General features: G+C 39.7%; 1 protein-coding gene across 2 annotated transcripts in view; it reads left to right on the plus strand.

The window, feature by feature from the left end:
• Nucleotides 1-2,032: 2,032 nt before the first annotated feature.
• LOC148349370 (cell adhesion molecule 2-like) overlaps nt 2,033-26,524 on the plus strand; it is a 196,279-nt gene continuing 171,787 nt past the window's right edge. For both annotated transcript variants that reach the window (XM_088320859.1, XM_088320858.1), the window contains exon 1: nt 2,033-2,359. In XM_088320859.1, coding sequence (XP_088176985.1) covers nt 2,299-2,359 — 61 coding nt within the window. In that variant the 5' untranslated portion in view covers nt 2,033-2,298. The remainder of the gene's footprint in view (nt 2,360-26,524) is intronic.

A 26,524-nucleotide genomic window follows, 5' to 3' on the forward strand; every position in this document is an offset into this window, starting at 1 on the left:
TGGAGTCAAGCTAATGATGCAATTATAGCGAAAGTTCTCATACAGTATGTATGGCGCATGCGAGTAAACATTGCGAATATGGATTTAAAAAAAAAAACTTGTCTTGTGTCCTCACTTCCTGTTTTGCATGAAGTTCTTTTAAGTTTTAAGAATGTTGGAGCAAGTAGATCTTTATGAAACAATATTTTAATTTCATGCGTTGAAACAGTGTTTCTCAAGCTTTATGCCGCAGAAAATTGCCCAATTTTATTTCTACATGCCATTGGTGAGTATCTCTGCTTTCGGGTAAATGTGATGTTCATCCTTATCAGTAGGTGGCAGCAGATTTGTCAGGACCCGAACGGAGACAGGACCCACTTGCGTAATGTTTCTCACAGTTTTATTGGGAAGAAGGGAAAGGAGCGCACACACGATCCGGAGATCGCTGGTCGCGGGGAGTAGGTTGCTCAGACGCGGAAGTGGGACTTCCGTGGCGAGTGATTGGGGTGTCAAGAACGGAAAAAAAGAGCAAAAACGTGATCGGGATCGGAAACAAGTCGAAAGCCAGGAGAGGAGAGTAAACATGGTCGGGATAACAAAATGGATCGTTATTCGGGGTGGGAGAACAGACGAGGTTGAGATCAAAACAGGTCGTACTTCGGGACAGGAGAGCAGACGTGGTCTAGCTCAAAACAGATCGTAACGGGGGACTAACAGGAGCAAAAAAACAGGACAGGCGAAAAAGGGCTAACTATGTAAAAACAGAGATTCGCAGACAGACCGACAAAAGGGGACTGACAGGACCGAGTTTAACTACTGACAGGGAGCCAATATGTCAACAAGCTGCAGCTGGGGCCACACAGGCAGGGCCAATTGGGCGCCATGGCAACCATGACACACGGGAGTGGCCAATTGGGTGCCATGACAACCGTGACAAGATTATTTTTTTACATATTTACAATTATCTGTTTAGAACATTTTGCTATATTGCTATATTTCACAACAGACATGCAATCACACGGTCCCCCTTTTTTTCTGTCGGGGAGATAATGGCAAAAAAATAAAAAAGGAAGCCATTTTTGCGTTGAGACTATTGTTCAAATCAGGTGAGGAATTAATTAAATTTATTATCAATACTTAAAAAGAAATATTTAGGAACATTGCACAGAGGGTGTGATTTGAATTCTAGCTCAGGAGGTAGAGCGATCGTTTTAGGATTAAGGGATCCCAGTTCGAATCCCGGCTTGTCCGTGTTACATGCTGAAGTGTCCTTGGGTAAGACACTGAAACCCCAATACCCCCAATAAGCAGGTTAGCGCCTTACATGGCTGCACAGATCACGGCCGCTATTGGGAAATGTGAAGCACAATGTAAAGCGCTTTGGGAAGTCATTGACTTGAAAAGCGCTATATAAATGCAGATCATTTCATTTCATACTGATTGATAGCGGGGAAGCACGGCGGCGCAGTGGTTAGTGCGTGTGCGGCACAGGTCTGAGTTCATGAAATTGAACCCCCTGTGCGGAGTTTGCATGTTCTCCCCGTGCTTGTGTGGGTTTCATTACGGTTTCCTCCTACATTCCAAAAACATGCATGTCCGGTTAATTGGCCGGTCCTAATTGTTCCTAGGTTCAGAGTGTCCCCTGCCCATTGCCCAAAAATAGCTGGAATGGGCTCCAGCACCCTCGCGACCCTACTGAGGACAAGCGGTGCAGATAATGAATGGATGGATTTGTAGCGCCGCTCCCGGAAAACGTTATCCTCACTTGCAAATTGGCTAAAATCTCACATTTTTAATTGCAAGTGAGAAAATGGCGAATAAAATTATTTTTTGATGTTTTATTCATTTTTTAAATACAGTGTAAAATAACCGAATTCATCACAAAGAATAGAACAAAACCACTGAGGAAAGAAATAGGAAAGCGTGATTTGAATTCTACTTATTTGGCAACACCCTGGAAGCCCCGCCCCCCGACAGACGTTTTTCCTCGTTCGCCAATTGGCTGACTCCTGGCGTCAGTCACTGTCGTGTAGGCGGGACTTGATCCATTCCCTCTCGCTCCGCACCACCAGCGGGTCAAGGAACCAGAACCATCCGAACATCTCGACTTATCGGAGGAAACCGTTCGCCGAACCTTCACCTGATCCCAAAACTCAACCGTAAGCGAAACGAGCCGACTACGAACCAAACCTTCGTCGTTTTGAGCTCGCTGAGGACTCGGTCCAAACAATAAGCGAGAAAAAGTGAAGCAGGGACGGAGAAGGTCCGGTTCGGAGCTACGAGACGGACGGACGAGGTCCAAGAGAAGAAGAATTCAGGATGAATCTCAACAGTCATGCCATCTTCACCCTCTACGCCTTTTATGGAATTCTTCTGAAAGGTAAGCTTTTATTTTGGAGGGGTGCACCTTGCATGCCAATTGGAGCGAGACGAAAGCGAAATCGAGATGTTATGTGTGTGTTTCCCCCCCCCTTATGAGTATGTGCGTGTGAAGGGGGTGCATCTTGATTTACGGTATTGTTGCGCACCTTGTTCTTCTGCATCTTACGCCAGTGGTCATAAAACAAAACCAAAAAAAAACAAGGCGTGTTTTGAAAGGGACACACCTCAACCTGACACCCCCCCCAACGGTGGCACATGTAGCTTTCTGATGAGTCACTGTTGCGATGCAGCTGATGCTCTTTCTGCCTTTTTTCCTGCTATTTTTCGTGCTATTTTTCACGGGCGTGGGGGTGCAGCCACAAGCAGGTGCACCAACATGTTCATGTTGCGGAACTTTCCTCATGTTGGAGGTCAAGGTCACGTGTTTGGACACGCCCACCAGAGAATTTAGAATAAGATGAACACCTGACATGTCAAAAACGTCACCCGCCTTCCGAAGTTTCTGAATATGCACCAAAAGAAGCATGTCTCTAGTTCCTTTATATCAATAGTTATGATTTTTCTTTTCAAATACAAACCAAATGCTCCTTCTCGTCACTAGAGGGCAGTAAAGATATAAAAAAATCCGTCTTCCGGCAAAGGTTCTATCCATGTTTGGGACTACTTATCCTTGAGAACAGGTGTTCTCTGTGATGAACAATAATAAAACAAAGCAGCTCTCAAGGGTAAACTACACACAATTGAATGACATTGTTAAAAGAACTGCTATTCAGGATTTGACACCTGATATAGATGCACTAGTAAAAGAAGAAAACGATGCCAAGTTTCAGGAGCCACCAGCAGTGAGTAGACTGCAGGAGTCCAACAAGAAAGGGGAAAAAGGTGTGATATTTGTTTGCACAGATCATATAGAAATGGGATTTGTCTGGTTTCATGTAAAAGACAATAGTGTGCAGTGTTTTCACAGCTTCAGTTGGCCCCGCCTGGTAGTTGTATCTGATGTTTTGATGTTACCATCCGTAACCGTTAAATAGCCTCACTTTCTCAAAAAAATCATTAAACAAAATAGTGGATAAGAAGTACTATCGATGTGGAATCGACACATAGATTATTAGAGATCAGTATAGAAATAAAGGATAATTAAATTGCATTTACTTTTGATATTAAGTGACTTAGCTGGTACAGATGCTCCCCTAGTTACGACCATTCGACTTTCGCAAAACGGTAGATACGAACATTTTTTTCGGGATGTCAAAAATATCCGGACATTGCTGTTAGTTAGAGTTTGAATTGCGTGCACCTTATTCCGAGTAGAGGACAGTAATGTAGTGCTTCTTTCTGCCGAGTGGCGCTGTGAGAGGTCACCCAGCATCCCCCCTGAAAAAAATCTGGCTTTTACTTCCTGGTTTGTGTGTACTCATAACAACGTGTACTGTATCCCTAGCGCGCTAAGGACTTTGACGTTTTTACTGTTGAATATCTTGTGCATCCATTCATTATTGTTGATGTATAGTCTAAAGGAGAGGCGAGCCGTTTCTTTTGAAACAAAAGTGGAATAAGAAAGCTTGATGCGGTTGCGAAAATGGTCGAAAGCTTATTATCGGCCACTTTTTACCACAGAGGAGGACCTCTTGAAGCGCATCTCCAAAAAGTAAGTTAAACCTCACTTTATTTATCTTTATAGAGCATATTAGTTTATGGAATGTTTTTTTTATAGTACAAACAATACAGGTTACACCTTAAACCTTAAACATACAAAACATAGCACTGAAGAACAAATTCAACTTACCAACGATCGTCCGGAACCTAACTCGTTCGTAGGTCGGGCAACGTCTGTACTGTGTAGTTAGTAGGTGGATGCAGAAGGGGGAGGAGTCTTACAAAATGTTCTTCAATTAATATTATATTGTCGAGTTAACTCCCCGTTAATGTGTGGGCTCTCGAAGGCGCCCATTTATTTTGGTCTAGGTTAACAGTCGGCTACCTGGCTTGCCTGCCCTGCTCATTGTTTTATCTCCTGGCTGGGTTCTTGTTTGTTGTTGGTAGTTTTTTTTGTCGTTAGCTGGTGTTTATCATAGCTGCTTACTGCATATTTCCGTTTTTTCTGCAGATCGGTCCCAGTTGGCCATTTCTATCAGCCGGCTAGCCTCTTGTGTGTTTTCACGCTAGTTCACCCCAATTTGCCTGCTCGCCATTTGTTGTACCATTGCTGTACCATTGTGACACAACGCCTAGGCATTTTCCACAAAAACTAGCAAAACTTGGCTTGAAACACTCAAAACATTTTGGACTAGTTAACATATAAACCAATAGCGTGACTGGCTTGCTTTAGTGCTGTCGTGCTACACATCACGTCAGAGCTCAGGAAGTCAAAGACGAGCCAGACTGTCTTCAAAATGCATCATCTCGGAAAATAATTGGAAAATGTACATGTTCTGAATTTATATAGCGCTTTTTAAGTCAATGAAGACCTCCCAAAGCGCTTTACAATGTGCTTCACACATTTCCCCTTTACACACTTACTAACCTATAGCAGCGTCAGCCCTGCAACGCAACGGCCTGCTTTTGGGGGTATTAGGGATTCAGTGTCTTGCCCAAGGACACTTCGACGTATAACCAGACGAACCAGGAATCGAACCTGCGACCTCTTGATCCCAAGATGAGCGCTCTGCCTCCTGAGCTAAATACCAATGACATGTGTATAGATGTAATGCATTTGGTATGCTTTAGGATTTGGGAATCCCTTTAAGGGATCCAACCAACCAATACAACAGCAATGCACAGACCATTTGCACCTCGCATAGAAATTCCTTTTGAGCAGGTTCCGAATAATCAGAAAAGGTGGTTTCATTTCAAGTCAACTCACATTTATTTGTATAGCCCTTGTTCACAAGATGTCTCAAAGGACTGCACAGGTTACAATCACACCATCCCCTGATCTTAAACCAACATGCGGGCAAGGAAAAACTCAAAAACAAGAAACCTTGAGAAGGGGCCTCATATGTGGTAATTCTCCCAGAGTAAATATTTTTAATTTAAAGTGATTTCCATACAAGTTTCAAATGCTCTTTGCCCAACTGTTCTATTTCAGTCATTTTAGTGATGTTTGGGCGAGTGATGTATGCAAGGGAGAATTTCACGTAGGGGAACATTTTTCCGCATGTCAAGGTTGAAATGATCAACACGGGCCTAGAGCGCCCTCTTGCGGTTTAGTGTGGAAATAGCATGTGAAACGATATACTCGATAATAATAGGGTAACAATTTCACATATTAACACCCCCGGCCAAACTAAGAAAAAAAAACGATGTATAATCTGGAAAATACATGCATTTTTTAGATGTGCCCAAACTCTGCTTTTGTCATCTCTTTTGCGGGGTTTGGGTTGGCGTTTGGACCATATCTGAAACATGCTAAACCGCGGCATAAGCAGGAAAGATGTAATAATGTTATAATATGTGTAGTTTCATTCACACGACTCCGAACTGAATGAAGTGAGAGTAAGGCATTGTGGGAGGGAGTTAAGCCAGTAGCATATCGGCATCTTAATGACTTTTGGGCGTCAGCCACTAGCAGACATTTTAGAGATGGAACTCATCGCAACATTAGAAATGTTTTGGGTCCGCAAATTAATTTGTCATATATTTGGGAAAATGCCATTACCATTGGCTGAAAAACTTCCACACCGTAAAAGGAAAACGATGTAATGCGGCGACGTTGCATCCTGTAGGGCTACTGTACCTAACACATTGTCTCTTTAACCCATACCTGTTGCAGTACCAATCCTGACCTTTGAGAGGCAATAGAGCGGTGGAGGCTGTGTAAAAAAGACAAATGACAAATTGTTGGTGTAGTAACAACATTGTGGTTGCAAACTTTTGAGTTTTGTTGTTGTACATGACTCTGTTCTATTGACTTAGGGCGCGCCCTAATTGGCTAGCTTCGCGTGTCATATTGTAATTGCCAAGATTATGGCTCGGATTTCTTTTGTTGGGTTATATTTCACAACAGACATGCAAACAACCACTTAACATTTGTTACGAGAGTCAAAATGTTCCGTTACTCGACAGCAAAAGTCTGAATATTGCTAGTAAACTTGAATCCAATCCGTATCATGATATACATGTTACATTAGGGATGGCTGATATGGTAAAGATATGAAATTCTTTTAAAATAAAATGTAACCATTTTATTTAGGTAATGTTTTTAGTAAAGTCTGATATCATCCTTTTGCCTATCCTTACGATACACAATAAAAATGATACTTTTGTCTTATTTTAATGTGAAGTGTTTGCTAAGTTCGAAAAACAGTTGGGTCAAAAATGACCCAACCGGGCCTAAGCATGGACGGATCTATGACGTGGAAAAACACAAAAATGGATCAGTTTGTTTGAAATACCCCATAACACCTATCACGGTATCCAACCCAATTTAGATTAAAATTTAAAAAGGAGTGCTACAAAGCAACCCCCTCACTGGATAGTTTTATTAAAATCTCTGTGCTTTGAAATGTTCGCGTATGAATTTGATTTTCTAGCACACAAACACACAAAAGAAATCCAAGAAATATTTTCGGAAAAAATAAAATGGGTTGTTCTTTTTTAAAATGTTCATTTTTTGTAAAAAAGTATAGAGAAAGAATTGTGAATTTTCACTGTATTTTCAATGTCATTTTTTTCAGAAACCATTTAATTTAATGAATCGCGAAAAAAAAAGAATATCCGTCTGCCCCAACGTTTAAGTGGGCATCTCCACTTGTGCCCACTTCAAATAAACATCAAAAGATTAGCCTCTCTGTCTTTCGTTTTCAATACGTTAGAAAAAGAAGAGCTTCAATTTAGATTTTTTTCTGTAATTAAGTGACAGGATATGTAAATAAGTAAATTAATGAAATGGAATATTTCAACCTATGGTTAGCCGGAATAACCCTGTAAGTCCTTGTAATGTTCTGTTTATTCTAATCATATTCGAGTTTGATGGCGGCATCTGTGTGCAGGAACAACCATCAATATTCACCTGTCTTAACCGATTGCACCAATCAATGCCCAGGAAAAAGAAGGCTGTTCTCCCATTGGTTGACAGGGTCTCATAAAAAGACATGGTAGTCCTGCAAAGTACAAATTTATCCGTGCAAGCTACCCTAAATTGCACACTTTTTGTGTTATATTTCAAACACAGTGGTTAACATACGCTGCGGTTTATTTTCTTTGTTTCTCGTGGCAGCACTGAGGACAATGGCGAGCTGCTCTTTTTCATAAAGCATGCGCTCTAGATACAAAACCCAACAATGACTTCCGGAAACATTTATGAAACGGGGATGAGTAAAAAGTAGTCGTTGTTTTTGCCAATGTATATTAAAAAAACATTTTATATTAGCACTCAAACACAAAGCTTCTGAAAAGAGGACAGAATGAGTTTTATTTTAGCATGCAGATTTTAATGAGTCCGAAATTTATGGTATTCAAATGTAAATGGTCTGTATTTATATAGCGCTTTTCAAGTCAAGGCCTCCTAAAGTGCTTTACAATGTGCTTTACACTTACCCATTCACACACACTCACGCAAGGTAACTACCTACTTATCAAGGGCATCAGGAGCCCAAGGACACGGGAATCGAACCTGCAGCCTCTTGATCCCAAGACGAGCGCTTTTCCTCCTGAGCTAAAGCCGACCCGAAGAGAAATAATCTGCTATCCACCGAAGACGCCGTAAAATGGCGGGTGAATATCGTATTTGTATCCTGGTTAATCTTTGCTGTATAACCCGCACGGTGTTTACGTGATTGCTTGAAGACCACAGCGACCGGAGCAGAGTGCATGTCGGTCCGTCTCTTTCCACGCTGAAGAGGATAATGCTAGGCTGCTTGATTTCGACAGTCATTTTCTAGCGCGAGGCCTGTTATTGTATCGCTAGCACGCAGCAGGCAGGTCAGACGCCTCCTGAATGAAGTCGATGCCTTTCGAGTTAGCGAGGAGATCGCCGACGTCTTTGCCGATATTCCTGCAGATCAACCTCTGCGGGCGGTCTTGAAAATCGGGTGTGGTTTTCAATACCCTTCTCTTTGTTTTGTTTCTCACATTTTTGTGTCAGGCATGTTACATCAAATACAACATAACAGATTTAAAAAAAAAATCACTCAAATAGATAAAAGGGATGACAGGTCCAATCCAAGGGCTTAGAGATCCGTCACCTAATAACCTGTCCTTATCAAAGACTGTACAATCTTTTCATATTTCATATTTATGTGTCTGCAGAGGTAACATTAACTGACAGTTTTACATAATTTACTGTTTTTTTTTTTTTTTAGAGCTGATGGAAATTTTTTAAGGCCGTCCATCATTTTGGCGGGTTGAAAATTGGGCCATTAACCACAGCAAAAGTACGTCCTTAAGAGTCCAGTGCAGTAAAAGGCAGGGGAATTCTGCATTTTCTCATCAGAGTACTCCTTTACTGTCTAGCAACAATCCAGTCCATAAAACCTGGGACAAATTGGCATTTTCAAATATGAATCATACAAAATCAGATGTGATACAACCATACCAGTAAGCCATGAGGGCCAAATGCTCTCTCTGACTATATGAAAAAAATGTCTTGTTCACCTTCTTCTCTCGCTTACTTTCTAGCAACAACCTAGTCCTTAAAACTTGGGACGGATGTTCACACAAGTGAATTTATGAAACGGGATCAGACAAGGCTGTGTGGACAAATATTTTACCCGGGATATGAACTGGTCAGCATGTGCTTTGAGTTGGTAACTATAGTAGACACTCAAAGTAAGGAGAGAAGACATCAATGGCTTTTGAGTTTACATGGAGATCAGGGAGAGAAGCTTTCAGCTAGGAGAATTTCATTCCTAGTTCTGAAACCCTCCCCATGAGCCCTTAAGGTTGTGGGATCAGAGAACAGAAGCATGATTGGCTAAAAACGACAATTATATATCAGTGAAAACAACGAAAACCGTGCGAAATAATAGTCAAAATGAGGAATATTAAAAACAGAATCAACTGAGTACTTTCTGAAGACGGTTGTTCGTAGAAAAGCGTCCGCTATTTGCATAGGGGTGTTACGTAAGAATGAAGGAAGAAGAGCTGATGTGGTAACAATACGGTAGCGCAGATGCGGAGGAGGCAATCCTCCGTTGTGGAATGGCGCCTTCTCTCTTCCCTTCTCCCCTGCCAAGAGCCAGCGTTTATCCCCCAGGCGAGTCTAAGCTGACCCCTGTCCCTCTTACTCCTCGGACCGTTCCTCCCTTGTCTTAAGCACCAGGCGTGGGAAAGCTCCCGATAACAAGCGGCGTGATGTGTGTCGGCATGTTTAAATCCCAGAAACAACGAACGCTTCTCTTTTCACTGTCCACTGTACCAGCTGCTCAGTACCTATGGAACTATTTATTTTGGGATTTCTTTCGTCACTTAATTCATTTGTCTTGTTGTGTATTTTATTGTGTATTTTGTTATGTATTATGTCGTGTAGTTTTCACAACAAAATGGGATTCAACTGGGGGGTCATTATAAAGTGACTATTTCAAAGCCTATTGGTAGATCGAGAGTTGCGTCTAAAAACGGCATAAAATAAGTAAATGACAAAATATATGACAAAATACGCAACAAAATACAGGATAAACTACACGACACAATACATGACTGAATACACCCCAAAATGCACGGATATCTGGTCAAATGCACGACACAATACAGTAAAAAATACACAATACAATAAATGAAACAATAAATAACAAAAAAGGAAAAATACATGTCAAAATACACACAGTACATAACACAATACACAAAAAAAAACGGAAAAATACATAGGAAAATATACATGAATATAAATACCAACATAAAAACTCCATGGCAAACTACATGTTAAAGTACATAACACAATTCAAGACACTATATACCAAAAAGAATACATTAGAAAATAAACCATACCTGGGGAAAATGCTCAGCTTAAAAAATACTGATATAAAAACACGACAAAGTACATGACACAATACACAGTAAAATACAGACATAAAAACATGACAAAATATATAACCAAATAAATGGCAAAATACATGCCATACTACACGACAAATCCAGAAAAAAATACACGACAAAAAAAACTGACATCAAAACATGACAAAATACATAACCAAATGCATGTAAAAATACAGAAATACATAAATTCACAGCAAAGTACATGACAAAATATACGAAAAAACACAGCAGTATGCACAGCAAAATACCGAAATAAATACACAACAAAATACACCGAGCAAATAAATACAAAAATAAATAAATTGCAAAATGTATAAATAATTGAATACATTGCATTTACGTCATCTAGGTGGGTGATTTTTGATGTATTAAACTATTTCTATAGCCTATATTCCTATTTATTGATACTTTTTCACAGCACTGCATGTATAAATGTATTTGTGTCATGATTACTGATGTGACTCAGCTGTGCCCGCTCTTTTGGCGCCACCCACCGCGGGTTCCGATTGCCTCCCTGTCACTATTTGATATCAGTCCTGTCTATCCCCTGTTGTCAGTCCGTCTGCGAACCTCAGTGAATACTAGGCAAGCCTTTTTCGACCCTGACTCCCACCTGTCCCGTTATTTTGCTCCCATCTGTCTCCGGCTATGACCTGTTTTGCTTCTGATCACGTCTGTCTCCTGTCTTACGGCCTCTTTTTGTCCCCCGACTACAACTACTCTCCCGTTCTGGCTTACGACTCGCTTCCGACCCCGACCACGTTTTTGCTCTCCTGTCTCGGCTATCGACCCGTTTTTCCGTCCTTGGCACCGAGTACAAGAGCGACTTGCTTCCCGCGCGTAGCGAACACCGCATCATGGGCGCAGCCCTTCCTCTTTCCTATAATAAAACTTGTGAGAAACGTGACGCAATTGGGTCCGTTTCCGTTCTGACAATTTGATTCCTTCCTGTGTATTACAATTAGTTTTTCACATAGGGCCAGTTATAATTATTTTTTTGTTGTGCCTCAATAAATAGAACCAACATTTCAAAAATGCATTTGGTATTTCATTGGGTTGTCTCTGTGATATTTAAATTGGTTTGATGATCTGAAACGTTTGTGAGTGATAAATAGACAAAAAAACACAGAAATCGTCTTCACAGCACTGTATGATCTTTCCTTCATACGTTTTTCGATGCTGACGCCGTAAAGCCTGAATCTGGTAATCCTCTGTGTTTCTCGCCGTTCTTGGCATGGCTTACGAGCATAGACTTCCACTGTGGATTGTCCGCTACCTTGCCAAAGGATTTCCCCGATCAAAGGCGGACTTTTCTTGGTCCAGGTGTGGAAAAAGTGGAGGAGGAACTGGGCATAGAGGGATTTTAGTCGGATTCAGGAGCTACGGCTCCTTCCTGGCACTGAAAACGCAACGTGCCGTTTCACACCCGTGTTTGATTCTCTCCACCGGGTTGATGAATTGCTTGCTTTGCTTTCGTGGGACAAAAAGTGCCAAGAACTTTATCGGGAATAAAGAACATCTGGGAGAAAATCTGGTCTCATTCGTGCCAGGACACCAAGTCAGTGGACATCTCCACTAGGGCCCAAAAATCCTGGCTTGGATCTTGTTCACGTGTCATAATTGAAATTGTTTATGGCAGCGACCGTTCGGATGATCACGGCTGCTGAGATTTTGTGGCATCTGATAAACGGTAGAGCCGTGAAGAGGTAAGATCGGGCCTAAAGAATTCAGCCTGACCCGTGTCGCAAACTATATAAACCCGAACCCGCCTAAACCGCATTTGATTTGATAAGCAAGCCCGAAATAAACCAGAAGGTTTGATTTTCTGAAACCGTGCGTTTCGGCTGAACTACGCAGTTTGGCCTCAAAGTGAGCATTTCAAAACTTAACTAAATGCCACCGAAAATAATATCAAATTCTGCAGATTACAAGCTGCAAATAGTGAAATATTTAGCCGAAAAGCAGGAAGAAGCGGAAATGGTGTCTGACCTCAGGGAGGTGGAAGGATGAAGCGGCGCATTTTTTAAGTGATTTGGAGTCAAACTGGTAAGCATTTTCTTTATCTAAACATCTACTTGAGTAAAATTAAGTGCCTGCTGTGCAGATCATCCACAAAATGGGGAAAAAATATAAATAAATAAACGGCAAAAGAGCGAAGCCCAGCCGCGCTTATTTAATGATTGACATTTTAAGCCCGAAATTCAGATCGGGTTTGGCCCCAGGTCCAAGATCTTACCTCTCCAATCCGTTCTGAGGTAAAATTGACACAGAGCGAGGATTAGCCTTTCCATGCAGGGTTCGTAAGGGTGCTCGGAATCCCTTAAAATGCTTGGATTTTTATGTTAAGGATTTAAAAGTGATTGAATTTTGAGTGAAGTACCTGTATATGCTTGAAATTGTTGCCATGTTTCTCAATAAGTCCGCTTAAAAAATGCGCTGCTTAAAAATGAATGTGGCTTTGCTTTGTTATTGCGTTTGTCTTTTCTCGTTGTTAACAGCAGTTGGCATTAGTTTGTATGGCATTATCCTATGAAGCGTCAACGTCCCTCACAGTACAGGTGCATTCTACACCTAAGCCAGGCCTGTCAGTTTATACATTTTCACTGTATTTAATACGTTTTTCGGTCATTTCAAATTGTGTACCCCAATTTTTTTGCAGAATTTTTTTTTTCAAACTTGTTTTGTTTTGTTAGACCAATATGGTCTTGCCTATTTGGGCTCAACTCCAGATCGTCTTGGTCACTGGTAGCAGATGAGCAATCCATCGTAAATTGACTATATTGTCGCGATAACCCAGATAATGTTATGCTTGATCAACGTAATATATTTGTTTTTATTCAACTTACCTTGTCTTTCTGTGAATAAATAGGTGCCGCATTCTATTTGTATCGCTTGATAAGGGGAATTGCAATGAATATCAATCAATTGGCTGAGGTCAACATGTATGCAATAAATAGCTACAAATATATACCATATAAATATATTAACACATACATAAATCCTATTATCCATAAATTACAATAATGCAATTTAGTCATTTATTTTTGCACTTTGCCATTGTCTTTGTCATTTATGTATGTCTGGTTTTATGTAGTTCCTGTATTTTGTTATTTATTTTGTCACAAAAAATGTTATTTAAATGAGAGTGCGTGTCAATCTGGCTGAGCTTTTCACCTATTAGTTGATAAGTGACAAACAAATCGGGTACTAGACTGATCAACCATTGAAAAGCACAGCCAGTTTGACCCGCCCCCCTCATTTGAAAAACATTTTTGTTGTGAAAAATTACTCGGCAAAATACAAAATACAATTTTTTTGGGGGAAAATATTCAACATTTGCACTGTGCTATCCAGAGAAGAACTAACTCAACAAACTACGAACGCTAGAATTGTGGACATCATTGCTAGCCGCTAATGTTATTTTTTTCCATAAGGCGTAATGCCTAAACGATGCACATTTCGTTAAAAAAAATTGCATAATGCTATCCAGAGAAGAACTGTCGAATAACTAGAATTGTGGAAGCCATTGCTAGCCACTAATGCTATTTTTTTCCTTAATGCCCTATGCTAAACCATGTTAATTTGGATAAAAAAATGCAGAGTACTATACAAAGAAGAACTAACTGTCAAAAAACTACATATGCTATAGACATAATTTCCTCAAGCCCAATGCTTAACCATGCACATTTAGATTAAAATATAATCACAGAGCTATTCAGAGGAGGGCTAACTCTCATATTATTACTAATGCTAGCATTGTGGACATCATTGTTAGATGCGATGGCTATTTTTCCTAAAGCCTAACGCTAAAGCATGCCTATTTAGATTGAATAAATGCATAGTGCTACTCAGAGAAGATCAAACTGCACCTGGAAGCAGTAAGTATGTTCTTTATGAAAACCATGTTTTCTATTACACGGCCCCGGTTTTGAACCTTGATTCCGAGGTCTTAAGCGGTTCCTGGCAATGTTCCCCCTGGAAATCCGACACTCTGGAGTAATTGGCGCTATGATGGCAACGAACGGCGCTCCGTCACGCTCGGTTATGCTAATCGCCGTACAATACAAGTATGCTAGTCATCCAGCGTCCCGTTGCCTTGACGGGCTTCCGTTCAAACAGCATTTTTTTAGCGAATCGTTTAAGTCTGATTTATTGTTTGTTGTACTAGATTGAAATTCTCGCTTTGTCTGGGAAATATTGCTGCTTAATTCGTTTGCAATTTGGCAGTGCGGCTCTGCTCGGTATCCGTCAGGAAAGAAGACGATAACGAGACGGACGGCTAGGGAGTTATGTTTATTTGATTGGAAGTAAACACGTTCTTCTTATATAAACCCACGCGCTAATTAGACTGAGGTCGTCTAAACTTTAAATGTACGGTTGGCATCTCGAAAAACTGCCAGGAAATGAGTTAAAAGACTATATCATGCTTATATTATCATTAGCAACTGCCGTGAGCGATTAGCCTAACCAAAATGAGCCGTAGATATGTTTACCTTGCACATATCAAGGTTGAATTTAATCCTAAAAAGGCAGTCTTTTAAAAAGACATTTTTCAGACCTTTATTTTTGACTAAATTAAGATGTTTTGTGGACCATAACGTATTTTTAACGTCTTCATTGCCTTCAAACTTTTACATTTCAGCCAAATAATGACTCTTTTGGAACGTAACCCTGGCATCTTTTTATCGTTTTTTTCAAGATCTTGAGACCTTTTCTTTGCGTCTTCCAAATAAAAACGTATTTTGAATTCAAAATCGATGCCATTTAACGTATTTTTAACGTCTTTTCAACAGTGTGACGTTTTTTTACATCTTTCACTTTTTAACCTATACAATTTTTTGGGGGATGTCTTTAATGTTTTCCAGATGTATAACATTACTTTGGAGGCTTGCCTTACTTCAGCTGCCTGTATTACTTATTAACAGTAAATACAAAATAATGTCAGCAGCAGCCAATGCCCGTTTTTAAACCTTCACGAATGCTATTGCTAATATTGTGAACATGATCTGTAATGCTAGCTTATACTAGTGCTTTACCTTCTTGCCAAAGGTTAAATCATTCCTTACTTGAATTTAAAACAGTTGAAACCTGTCCAGAAAGTGGATATATTTCCTGAAATGCCAACTTTGTCTTTTTCGAAAATGTGAAACTACAATATTCAAAAACGTAATCATTAGTTGTATGTTGTTAAAGGTACATTGTGTAATATTTGATTGGAAGCAAACACGTGCTTCTTATATAAACCCACACGCTAATTAGACTGAGGTCGTCCAAACTTTAAATGTACGGTTGGCATCTCAAAAAACTGCCAGGAAATGAGTTAAAGGACTACAGTAATCCCTCGGTTATCGCGGTTAATGGGGACCAAAACCAGCCGCGAAAAGTTAAAATCCGCGAAGTAGCCATGCCCCTTCAAAAATTAAAAAAAACAAAACAATTTTTTTTTATATATTTTATTATTTTTATTTCTTTATTTATTTTTTAATTTTTTGAATTGTATTATTATTAATTTTTAGACCAGCGAAGCTCTGAACCCGCGAACATGGAACCACGAAGTAGCGACGCCCCTTCAAAAATGCTTGAAAAAAATAAAATAAAAATAAATAATAATCTTTTTTTTTTAAATTATTTTGTTTGATTATTATTATTTTCTTTAGACCTGCGAAGCTCTCAACCCGCGAACGTGGAACCGCGAAGTAGCGAGGTCCCACTGTAGTTATAAAACACTGTAGTTATAAAACTTAATCATTTGTTGTATGTCGTTAAAGGTACATTGTGTAATATTTGACCACTAGATGGCCCAGTATGGATTACGCTATGTAAAATAAATACAAATTTCCCGACCTGTGAATATTTATATAAATCATCATTGTTATAATAGTTAATATTTTTACTGAATGTACGTTTCTTCCGTACCACTCGGAGGCACTAAATATTACACACCGTCCCTTTAAAGAAACCTGCTAAAATTTTTGAAAAATTGTGACATCAAATGTTAAAACTATCGTCTCCACCTGTTCCTTCTTGAGAAATTATAGAAACGTCGTTATTTTGTTTTTGCGCGTACATTAACACGCTAAATCTCTATTAGTGTCAAATTCTCGGGGATTAGATTGCCGCTAATCTGGCATTCCCGTCTTCTGCCGAAGGAAATAAAGATTACAGAAGATTGAAAGGTGAAATGGTCCGAGTCCCGTGAGGATTTCCTATACTGGCGGACCAAACAAACCGAGTGGCTTAACGCAGCGTAGCGTCGAACCCGATGTTCACGTTGCGCCCTCCTTCTTAACAAGCCTTATCCTTGATAATGTTCCTTTCATGTTATGTGCCCTTTCATCTGACGGCTCCTTTTCATAGCCGTCCCCGAGGGCCACTGCGCTCCAACGTGTCGCCGTAATCATTTTCCCCGATAAAGATACGGACACCACGTCGGCTCTTCCTTCGCTCGATATTGTTCGGGGACTTTGCGCCGCCGCCGCCTGACTGAAAATGAATTCAAGCCGGGCCCAGACGATCACAATTGCCCTTATGTTATGTGTACCATTCACACAGAACTCGTAAAATTGCGAGCCACGAGTTGCGGTGAGGGACCCGGGAGACGGATCCACTCTGGCTTCCTTATATGTTTGGTTCAGTTTCCTATATGGCATCATGGCAAATTTATGGTGGTAAAGGGAGAGGAACGAATAATAAGCAAGGTTTTGGATTACCTTTAAAAGTCAACTATGGGCAGAGCACATTGTCTCGATCCCATTTTCTCGGCGGCAGTGGCTCAGGAGGTAGAGCGTTCGTCATGGGATCAAGAGATCGCAGTTCGAATCCCGGCTCCTCCGTGTTACATGTCAAAGTGTCCTTGGGTAAGACACTGAACCCCTAATACGCCCAATAAGCAGGTTAGCGCCTTAAGTCACACATAAGCAAGGCACACATTCTTCTGTCACAGTTCTGGCATACTCTACATGTTTTGTTCAGATCTTAGATAGCATCATCGTAAAAAATGGTGACGAAAAAGACAGGAGTAACGAGCAAGGTTTTGGAACATTATTGAAAGTCAAATATAGGGAGCACACACATTTTTCAATCTCAAATCTTCCTTGCATGTTTTGTTCAGTTTCTTATGTTCAATTCATGGTGGTGAAGGGAGGGGGATGAGTACCATACGAGGTTTGTGCCTGTACATAAACAAAGTACACATTCTTCCATTTCAGCTCTTTCCTAAACCTTCCATGTTATTGTCACGGACCAGGAATTGCGTTCGTTTTCTCAGTTTTATTTAGAAGAGAAAAGAGGACTTGCTTTCACGATCCGATGATTGTCGGTCATGGGTAGCAGATAGCAGGGACTTCCGTGTCGTGCGCAGGCAGTCGGTGACAGTGAGAAAACAGGTCGATGGCCGGGGCGGAGGAGCAAAAACATAAACGGGTCCAGAAAAGAGGTCGGCAACAGGTATCAGATAGGAAACCGGGCAGGATATAGTCGGAGAGTACAAAAGCTTGCCTAGCTGGGAGCATAGGTTCGCAGACGATCTGACGGGTTCTTTTTGGAAGACGGGATTTTAAAAAGAGTCCAACAGCCAATCGGGGTCCGTGGCTGTTGGCGCCAACGGGGAAGCCGTAGGTGCCCCGCATCAGTAATCATGACAGTTTTGTTCAGTTTCATCGTGAATTTATGGTGATGAATGGAGAGGAATGGGTAACAAGTGAGGTTTTGGAAAGCTATTTAAAGTCAAAGATGGCCAGAGTACAAGCTATTCTATCTTATCTTTTACTTCCACATTTTGTTCAGTTTCTCTGGTGGCATGGTCATAAAAAGATTTAGAGGAAATTGAAGTGAAGAAAACAAGTCATTTTCCCCGCCGCTAAAAGTCAAATATGAATTATGAACTGATCATCAATTTCCTCATCTCAGTTCGTACTGGAAATGATGTCTGAATGTAGCATCATCGCTGCTGGTGAAGGAAGAGGAACGAGTAACAAGCGAGGTTTTGATACACTACTAAAAGTCAAATATTAGCAGAGCACAGTTTGCCCTCTCATGTCTTGTTTCCATATTTTAGTCAGTTTCTTGTGTAGCACCATTGCAAATATAATGGTGAAGGGAGAAGAACGAGTAACAAGCGACGTTTCGGTCCACTACTAAAAGTCAAATATTGGCAGAGCAAATTCGCCCCTCTATCCTCTTGCTTCCATATTTGCCTCATTTTTTGGGGGTAGCACTGTTACCCTTTCTCAACGTTTAATATTTTCCTCATGTTGAGGTTTTTGAGTTTTTCCTTGCTCACATGTCGGTTTCAGATCAGGGGATGGTGCAATTGTGGCCTTTGTAGTCCTTTGAGACATTTTGTGATTAAGGGCTATACAAATAAACGTGACTTGACTTGACTTGTGGCATGGCAAATATGCTGGTGAAATAAGGGGAACGAGTAACAAGCGAGGTTTTGGTACACGACAAAAAGTCAAATATTAGCAGAGCACAGTCTCCTGTCTCATCGCTCGCTTCCATGTCTTTCAGTTTCTTAGCTGGCATGGTCATAAATGTATGGATGTTGGAGAGGAACGAGTAAAGAAAACAGGTTTTTTTTCCTCGCCGCTAAAAGTCAAATATGGACAGAGAACAAATTCTCCCGTCTCAGCTTTCTTGTATTTGTGGAAACGGCGTCTGAACGGGAAATGAAGTCAAATCCTGCTGTAATCCCACAGAAGGTCTCGACACCTCCCACCTTTTCCTCAGCGAAACTAATTGCGGCAGTAACTCAACAACGTAATCCCCAAAATGAGATGCATCCATCTCTCTACACTGAATTTACCTCCTGCCTTTGAGCCACTGAATTTTTCATTACATCAGGGCTCTCTTTCTTTTTCAGCATTCGATCTACCGCAATTACAAAAATGAAAATGATTTACCCACTTCAATGCTAAAAAAAATCTCATGATTCATAAATGTATTAAGGACTTTATTTGTCAAGTCAAGAAGGGCTGCATAGACCTGACTGATATACACTACAGAGTAGAGACTATTATCACACCATCCCCTGATCTAAAACCTACATGAGGGCAAGGAAAAACTCAAAAACCTCAACATGAGGAAAATGAAGAAACCTTGAGAAGGGACCACACGGGAGGTAATCCCCCTTTAGGGTGACCAGGCTGCAATGGATGCTGCAATACACTGACATCCTCAACTTGAAACCAAAGTAATTCAAAAGCTGTAGAATATAAGTGTGTTTTAATCCTTAATTTAAACAGTTTCACTGAGGTTGCAAATCGAATCTCAGAGGGCATAACATTTAACAGCACCGGGGCTCGAATGCAGAAGCTCTCGAACTTGTGGATCTCTTCTTGGCTCTTGGGATCACTATTTGACCAGCATTTTAAGAGTGAAGGCTCCGCACAGGAACATATGGGGAAATTTAATCCGTACGGACTTAAATTCAGGGACATTTCTTTTTCAGCATGCGAGCTATTTCTGAATTGAGGGAGTCTTAATCATTTACCCATCACAAAAATGCTAAACAAATCTCATTTTTTTGGAATGCTTTTAAAATCTGTCATACATGCTTTAATTTAGGGGCTCTCACATTTTTTCAGCATGCAAGCTATTACTACTTACGAAGTTAGCAAGTCTTATGGATCTACCCACTCAAAAATGTAAAAAACATCAAATTTTTAATAACATTTGGAGGATTATTTGTACTTTCTTTAATTCAAGGGTTCTCACATTTTTTCAGCATGCAAGCTATTACCACGGCAACATGATTTGCCCACCACAAAAATGCAAAAAAGCTCATCTTTTTTCGTACATGCTTTAATTTAAGTGGGCTCCGTTTTTTTTAGCATTTGAGTTATTGATTAAATGACCAAGTCAAAAAGATTTACCCACTACAAAATTGCATAACATCAAAACCTTTGGAAACATTTTGAGGATTCTTTAGTTTAGGAGTGGTCATATTTTGCCAGCATATGAGGTACTTACAGAATTACCACTGTTTTTTTCAGCATGCACGCTATTTACTAATTGAGCAAGTTTTTTATAATCTACCCACTACAAAAAATGCAAAAAAATTTCGTACTTTCTTTAATTCAAGGTTGCTTACATTTTTTCAGTATGTAATTAACTTAAAAAATGATCCACTCAAATGATCTACCTATTACAAAAATACAAAACACCTCATTATTCATCAAAGTTTTAAAGATATTTTTTGCACATTCTTTATTTCAGAGCCTCGTTTTTTTTCAACAAGTGAACTACTTATGAATGAAAAAAACATTTTGAGCATTCTTTGTACATTTTTTAATTCGATGTTGGTAATATTTTCTTCAGCATGTGAGCTACTTACAAAATGATTTGCCCACCACACAAATGTATAAAAGCTCATCTTTTTCCATACATGGTTTGAAATTAGGTCGCATTTTGTTTCAGCATGTAGGTCAAAATGATATACCAACTCCAAGAAATGCAATAATTCTTCATACTTTCCTTAATTCAAGGTTGCTAACATTTTTTTCAACACAAATCATGCATTGTGAATATTGGATTTTTCTTTTTAGTTTATCTCTCTCGTAGTGGACAGGCACCTACGATGAACATTTTAAACCCCTCCATGATTTGAAAGGGGAGAAATAGCGAGAGATGGGTGTTCAAATACTTTTTTTCTTCACTGTATGTGATCAACTTAAAAATGTTCATTACTGTATTCATGAATATTTTAACGATATTGTTTGTACATTCTTTAATTAGAAGGCTTTCTATTTTTTTCAGCATGTGAGCTACTTATGAATTGAGTAAGTCTTAATGATCTACCAACTACATAGCACAAAACATCTAGTTTTTACTAAAAGTTTTAAGGATTCTTTGTACATTATTTAATTCAGGGGTGGTAGTATATTTTTCCAGAATTCGAGATACTTACAAAAAGTCCACAATGATCTTACATTTCCAAATGGACATTTTCGTTTTAGTCGGCCAATGAAATCCAGTACATGATTAAAAACAGACTTACAAAACAATTTTAAATGAAAAGTGGGATTCATTGCACCTAAAATTGTAATTGTACTCTCGCTAACTCATGGACACTTGCATACATACATACATTATTACGTTAGCTTTTGCTAAATGTGATATTATATTTCCAAACAGAAATTTCCATCTTAATTGGCCAATAAAATCCGATACGTGATTAAAAACGGCTTTCCGGCACAATACTAATTGAAAAGTGTGATTCATTGCACTTTCCACGTCGCTATCTGCGAAGAAAGAAGCCTGCAAGTAGCGTAAGCTAATTGAAATATAATTCCCTTAAGACACGTGTTCCTGTTAATTGACTTTGTGTGTGAGCTTTCTGTTATTTTTTTCATTTTTTTTTGTAGCCCGAAGTAAGTTAGACGTCGCTCGTCTAATCAACAGCGCTCGCCCGTTTTTAAATTCAACCTTCGGAAGCTATTAGTCTCTGTTTTGCATTTTGCACATGTGCGTAATGTAATGTGGCCGAATTATGCGCTTATAATGCGCCCAAATCTGATTTTGATGTGTCCTTGATCCTGGGAAATTCTGATGGCTGTGTATTTCGGGTTCACCGTGGGGAAAATTCTCTTTCGGTCCGCAATTAAGTGATTACCTTTCACCCAACGCTGTTTTCTTTACATTTCAATTGAAGTAAATGTATGTGTAAGTTAGCAAAGAAATCTTTTGCTTGACCCTAGGGCTAGTTGGTTTATGGCTGTAACCAGGGCTGCAACAACGAATCGATAAAATTGTTTAAAATTGATTTTTTTAAAGCTTTTGTGTTGTGTCGTACAATTTATGAGCCCCTAAGCGCCTAAATCAATGCAAATAAGAGTGAATTAAATTTCATTGTGACAATGACGGTTGTAGTACCACTTTGGTCCGACAAAGGGTGCCTTGAGACTGTTTTTATAAAAAAAGTAGCTTTTTATAAATCCTTTTTTGTTAAGCATTGCATTTTTACAAACAAAATTGGCATAGAACAGTCAAACACGACAAAGTTAATCACTTTCAAGGGAACAGAAAGTGGGATCCCCAAAAACAAATTAGGAAAACGTTGATAAACTAAATAAAGTAAAAAGAAAAATAGGTTTAACTCTACACAAGGGCATATTCTTAAGCATCTAATATATCATTTTCATGTTGAATACGTCTGTTATATTTAAAGATTTAACCAAGATTTGACACAATTTTGAGAAGTGTTTTTTTTTTTTTAAATATTTTTCTTATATATATTTTGCTGGTAAATATTTTTGGTACACATAAAATGAGTTGTCTTGCTCTTTCTTCTTTTTGTTTTGTATGGAATGTCATATGATCTTTGGGTAAGGTCATAGGAAATAAGTATCTTGGATTCTATTGAATTTTCTTTATTGTTTAAAGTTGTTGAAAATTAAAATTTTCTATCTGTCCAAAACTTTCCCAAAATTTGAATAAAGACTAGAAAATAAAAAATCCGATTCATCGATTTAGCAAAAAAAGATTTGACCGATTCATCGTTTGATAAAATAATCGTCAGTTGCTTTTCAGCACTTATTTTCAGTTGTGTGACCCAATACAGAGACATCTGGTGTTCAAATCATACACACTGTCCCTTTGAATTAAAAAAAAACAACAACAGTGTAAGTGACTTTTACTTCAGGTAAAGTTTTATTGAAATCGCTTACAAGTACATAAAAGTGGGGGCTTTTCAGCTTCCAATGGACAGGAGAGTGACTAGTGACGAGAAAACTGGAGTTGGCGGGGATTGATGATGATGGTGCTGTAATAGACACAGTTTATATCAAACAAACGTATTTGCGAATTTGACATAATAAAATGAAAGCCCATCGAATTATGTCACAAGTTCATGTTTACACATTAAAACTGCTCAACTGCAGTGATATGTTTACTTTTAGCATGTAAGCATTAGCCAAAGTCCAGCTAGCAACTATCAAAGACTTGGATGCTGACAACACACAAACTTTTCAGAAAATGTCTGTAAAAACTTGACACAGCTCACGTTTTGACATCGTTGTCCTTTTCTTTTGTGTGCAAAATGAAGTATAATCAGGCACATCATGCACAAACTCGCCCCCTGGGTGAAGACTAGCTTCACACAGCTCGCCCTATCTTAGAAGTGAAATCATCACATTGTTTTTTTCTGAAGCCTTTTTTTGGGGGGTTTGATTTTTTTTTTCCTTTGTTGCTAAAATCAAAAATGAATTTTTAGACAATGCAACCAGAATAATATGTAGTGCCCAAAATTCATTTCCCCTTTAGTAGTACTGGACTATTGATCAATTTTGTTTGAAACAATTGATGCTTTATCTCCTCTTGTTTTCATAATTACAATTTGTTGCTCTCTGGATTCCCCAAACAAGCCGAATTCTGATACGCTAAAATACTGCAAGCTAAGGACACCGTCACCTGGAGCATAACATGCTTTCCCTTATTTTTTTTCCTTCATTCTTTTTATTTCTTTTTTACTTTAGCATCTGTTTGTAAACAACGAGACAATGCAAACTAGAGTTCAAGTCCCACCGGGGTTCGGCTCAGTAGTTTTATAGCTCGGCTTTTAATGAAAACGCTGGAACCTCCTGCCGGGGAAACAAATAAGCTATTACGGTTTTAAATGCTCTCCAATTAGGATTAATTTCTGTACTTATGCTAAAGATATTTGCTTTTCTGGTTTGCTTGTCTCGAGGAGCTCGAGTGATTGTGAGAGGGATCATAACCGGACGGACTTGTTTTGTTCTCTGATGAGAGAGCAAAAGTGTTTCTGTTTTTGCTCAACTCCTAGAAGTTTACGTTGGTTATCTCAACTTTTTCAGTATATAAACATATATTTAAACTTAGGGAAACCCAAATTAAAACCACAGTGTACTGCTTAGTTTCAGTACAAGATGTTGAATTATTAAATACATTTGAAAGGATTGTTTTTTTTTTTGTAGTTAAGTGCATTTCTGCCGAGTAGGAAATATGTATATGTGAAGGTGTGGGTGGGTGAGTGTATGAGAGGGAGAGTGCATGGAAGAAAAAGGGAGATTATCAAGAGAGGGAGGCAGGGAGAGGGAGTATGCGAAATGGAGAGGGCAAGAGTTTATGAGAAAGAGGGAGACAACAAGGAGATGAGAGAGAGTACACGAGGGCAAGAGTGAAGCAGAGAGAGTATATGAGAGAGTGAATATACCAAAGAACGAGTATATTAAAGGGAGGGAGAGAGAGCGTATACGAGATAGAGAGGAAGGGAAAGAGTATATGAGAGAAGGTAAAGAAGAGAAAATATACATATGAGAGACAGAGAGACGTGAGAGAGAGAGACGCGAGAGAGAGAGACATGAGAGAGATGTGAGAAAGAGCGAGAGATGTGAGAGACGTGAGAGAGAGAGGCGTGAGAGAGAGAAAGAGAGAGAGATGTGAGAGAGAGAGGCAAGAGAGAGAGAGAGAGAGACCTGAGAAAGAGAGAGAGACGAGAGAGGTAGGGAGAGGGAGTGAGAGAGATAGAGAGAGGGAGCGAGAGAGAGAGACAGAGACGTGGGAGAGAGAGAGAGGGAGAGAGAGACTTGAGAGGGAGAGAGAGGGACGAGAGAGGGAGCGGGACAGGGAGAGGGATGGAGAGCGCAATATGGGGAATACAAAACAGTGAGCGAGACGGAAAGCAGAGGAGAAGGGGAGTAAGAGACCGAGAGCAAGATGTAGAGCAAGAGAAAATGGGCATATGAGACAGAAAACAAGACAGAGAGCGAGACGGAGAGAGCGGGAGAAGGGGAGTACGAGGTGGAGAGCGAGGGAGAAGGGGCATACGAGACAGAGCGAGAGCGATGAAGAAGGGGCATATGAGACAGAGAGAGGGAGAAAGAACATACGAGTGAGATGAAGAGAGCTTAAAAGGGATAAAAAGAGAGCATCAAGTGGGATGAAAAGAGAGCATCAAGAGGGTAGAAGAGACAGCATACGAAAGAGTGGATATATGAGAGAGAGAGAGAGGTAGAGTGTGATAATATAGAAGAGATAGAGTATATCAAAGTGAATGTATAAGCAAAAGAGTAAATACGAGGAAGTAAATTAATATAATTGAGTGAGTTTACGAGAGTTTGATTATATGAGCGTGAGGGTACAAAAGAAAGACTACATGAGAGAGAAAAGCATATGACAGAGAGTAGATTAGAGTGATTTCTCCAATCACACCCAGAAAACCGAGGGCAGTTGTCCGACTTGTTTGGCGCTCTTAAAGTTTCGCCATCCAAACAAAATCCGCAGAACTAACTCATGGAAAAAAAATCTGCCATGAAACCAAGCTGCGAAAGTGGAAGTAAGATAAGGCCTGCGAGAGAACACTCTCATTTCAAACCTTTCATACTCATAGGACTGTGTCATTTGTACTCACAGAAATTCTCAGTGACAGCTACTTCAGTTTTACATGACACATATCCATGCTGTGGCATTGGATCCGCTAATGCTAATCTGCACTAATCCCCAGAGAAGAGCGAAATGATCGCACCACTCTGTAGTTGGATCACAGCCAACAAGAATAAACGGGGAACTTTGCCACTTGAAATCCGTTTGGGCAAATTCTCACACCGCTCTTTTATGCTAGCCTGTAACACGTTAAAGGCTAAAAATATTAGCCTGAACCGACCTCGGCTTTAGCACAGCGCTCCGTGTGGAGAAGTAACGATCTAAAGGCCGGGTTGTAGACACGCTGCTCGTCCTAATCCTGACCTTATTTCAACTTCTTACTACTTACCTACTACTACTACTACTACTCGTGAAGTTTCTCATTTTAGCTCGCGCTAAGCTAATCTTAAACTCTGAGAGGATAACCTTCACTGTCTAACCCTTTCATCAACTTTAACCTCTTTACGGTTGTCAAGTCATGTTTATTTGTGACGCCCTTAATCACAAGGTTTCTCAAAGGGCTTCAGAATGGAAGTAAGAAAGCGAAAAAGAGTAAGGGAAAACTAAAGAAAGACACGACTGGCTGAAAAGAGAAAACATAAATGATAAAAGGAAAAGATAATGAAGGAAAGGATAAAAGAAAGAGATAAATAAAGAAGGAAGGAAGAGAGAAGGAAGGTAGTTAGACAGATCAAAGGAGAGAGAAATACAGAACGAAAAAGAAAAGAAATAAGGACGGAATGAAGAGGAAAAAAAGAAGAGAGGAAAAAAAGAAACAAAGGAAAAGAGGAAAGAAGGAAGAACC

This window comes from Urocampus carinirostris, chromosome 17 (assembly GCF_059441175.1).
Source record: "Urocampus carinirostris isolate Australia breed hairy pipefish chromosome 17, RoL_Ucar_1.0, whole genome shotgun sequence".
Classification (NCBI taxonomy): domain Eukaryota; kingdom Metazoa; phylum Chordata; class Actinopteri; order Syngnathiformes; family Syngnathidae; genus Urocampus; species Urocampus carinirostris.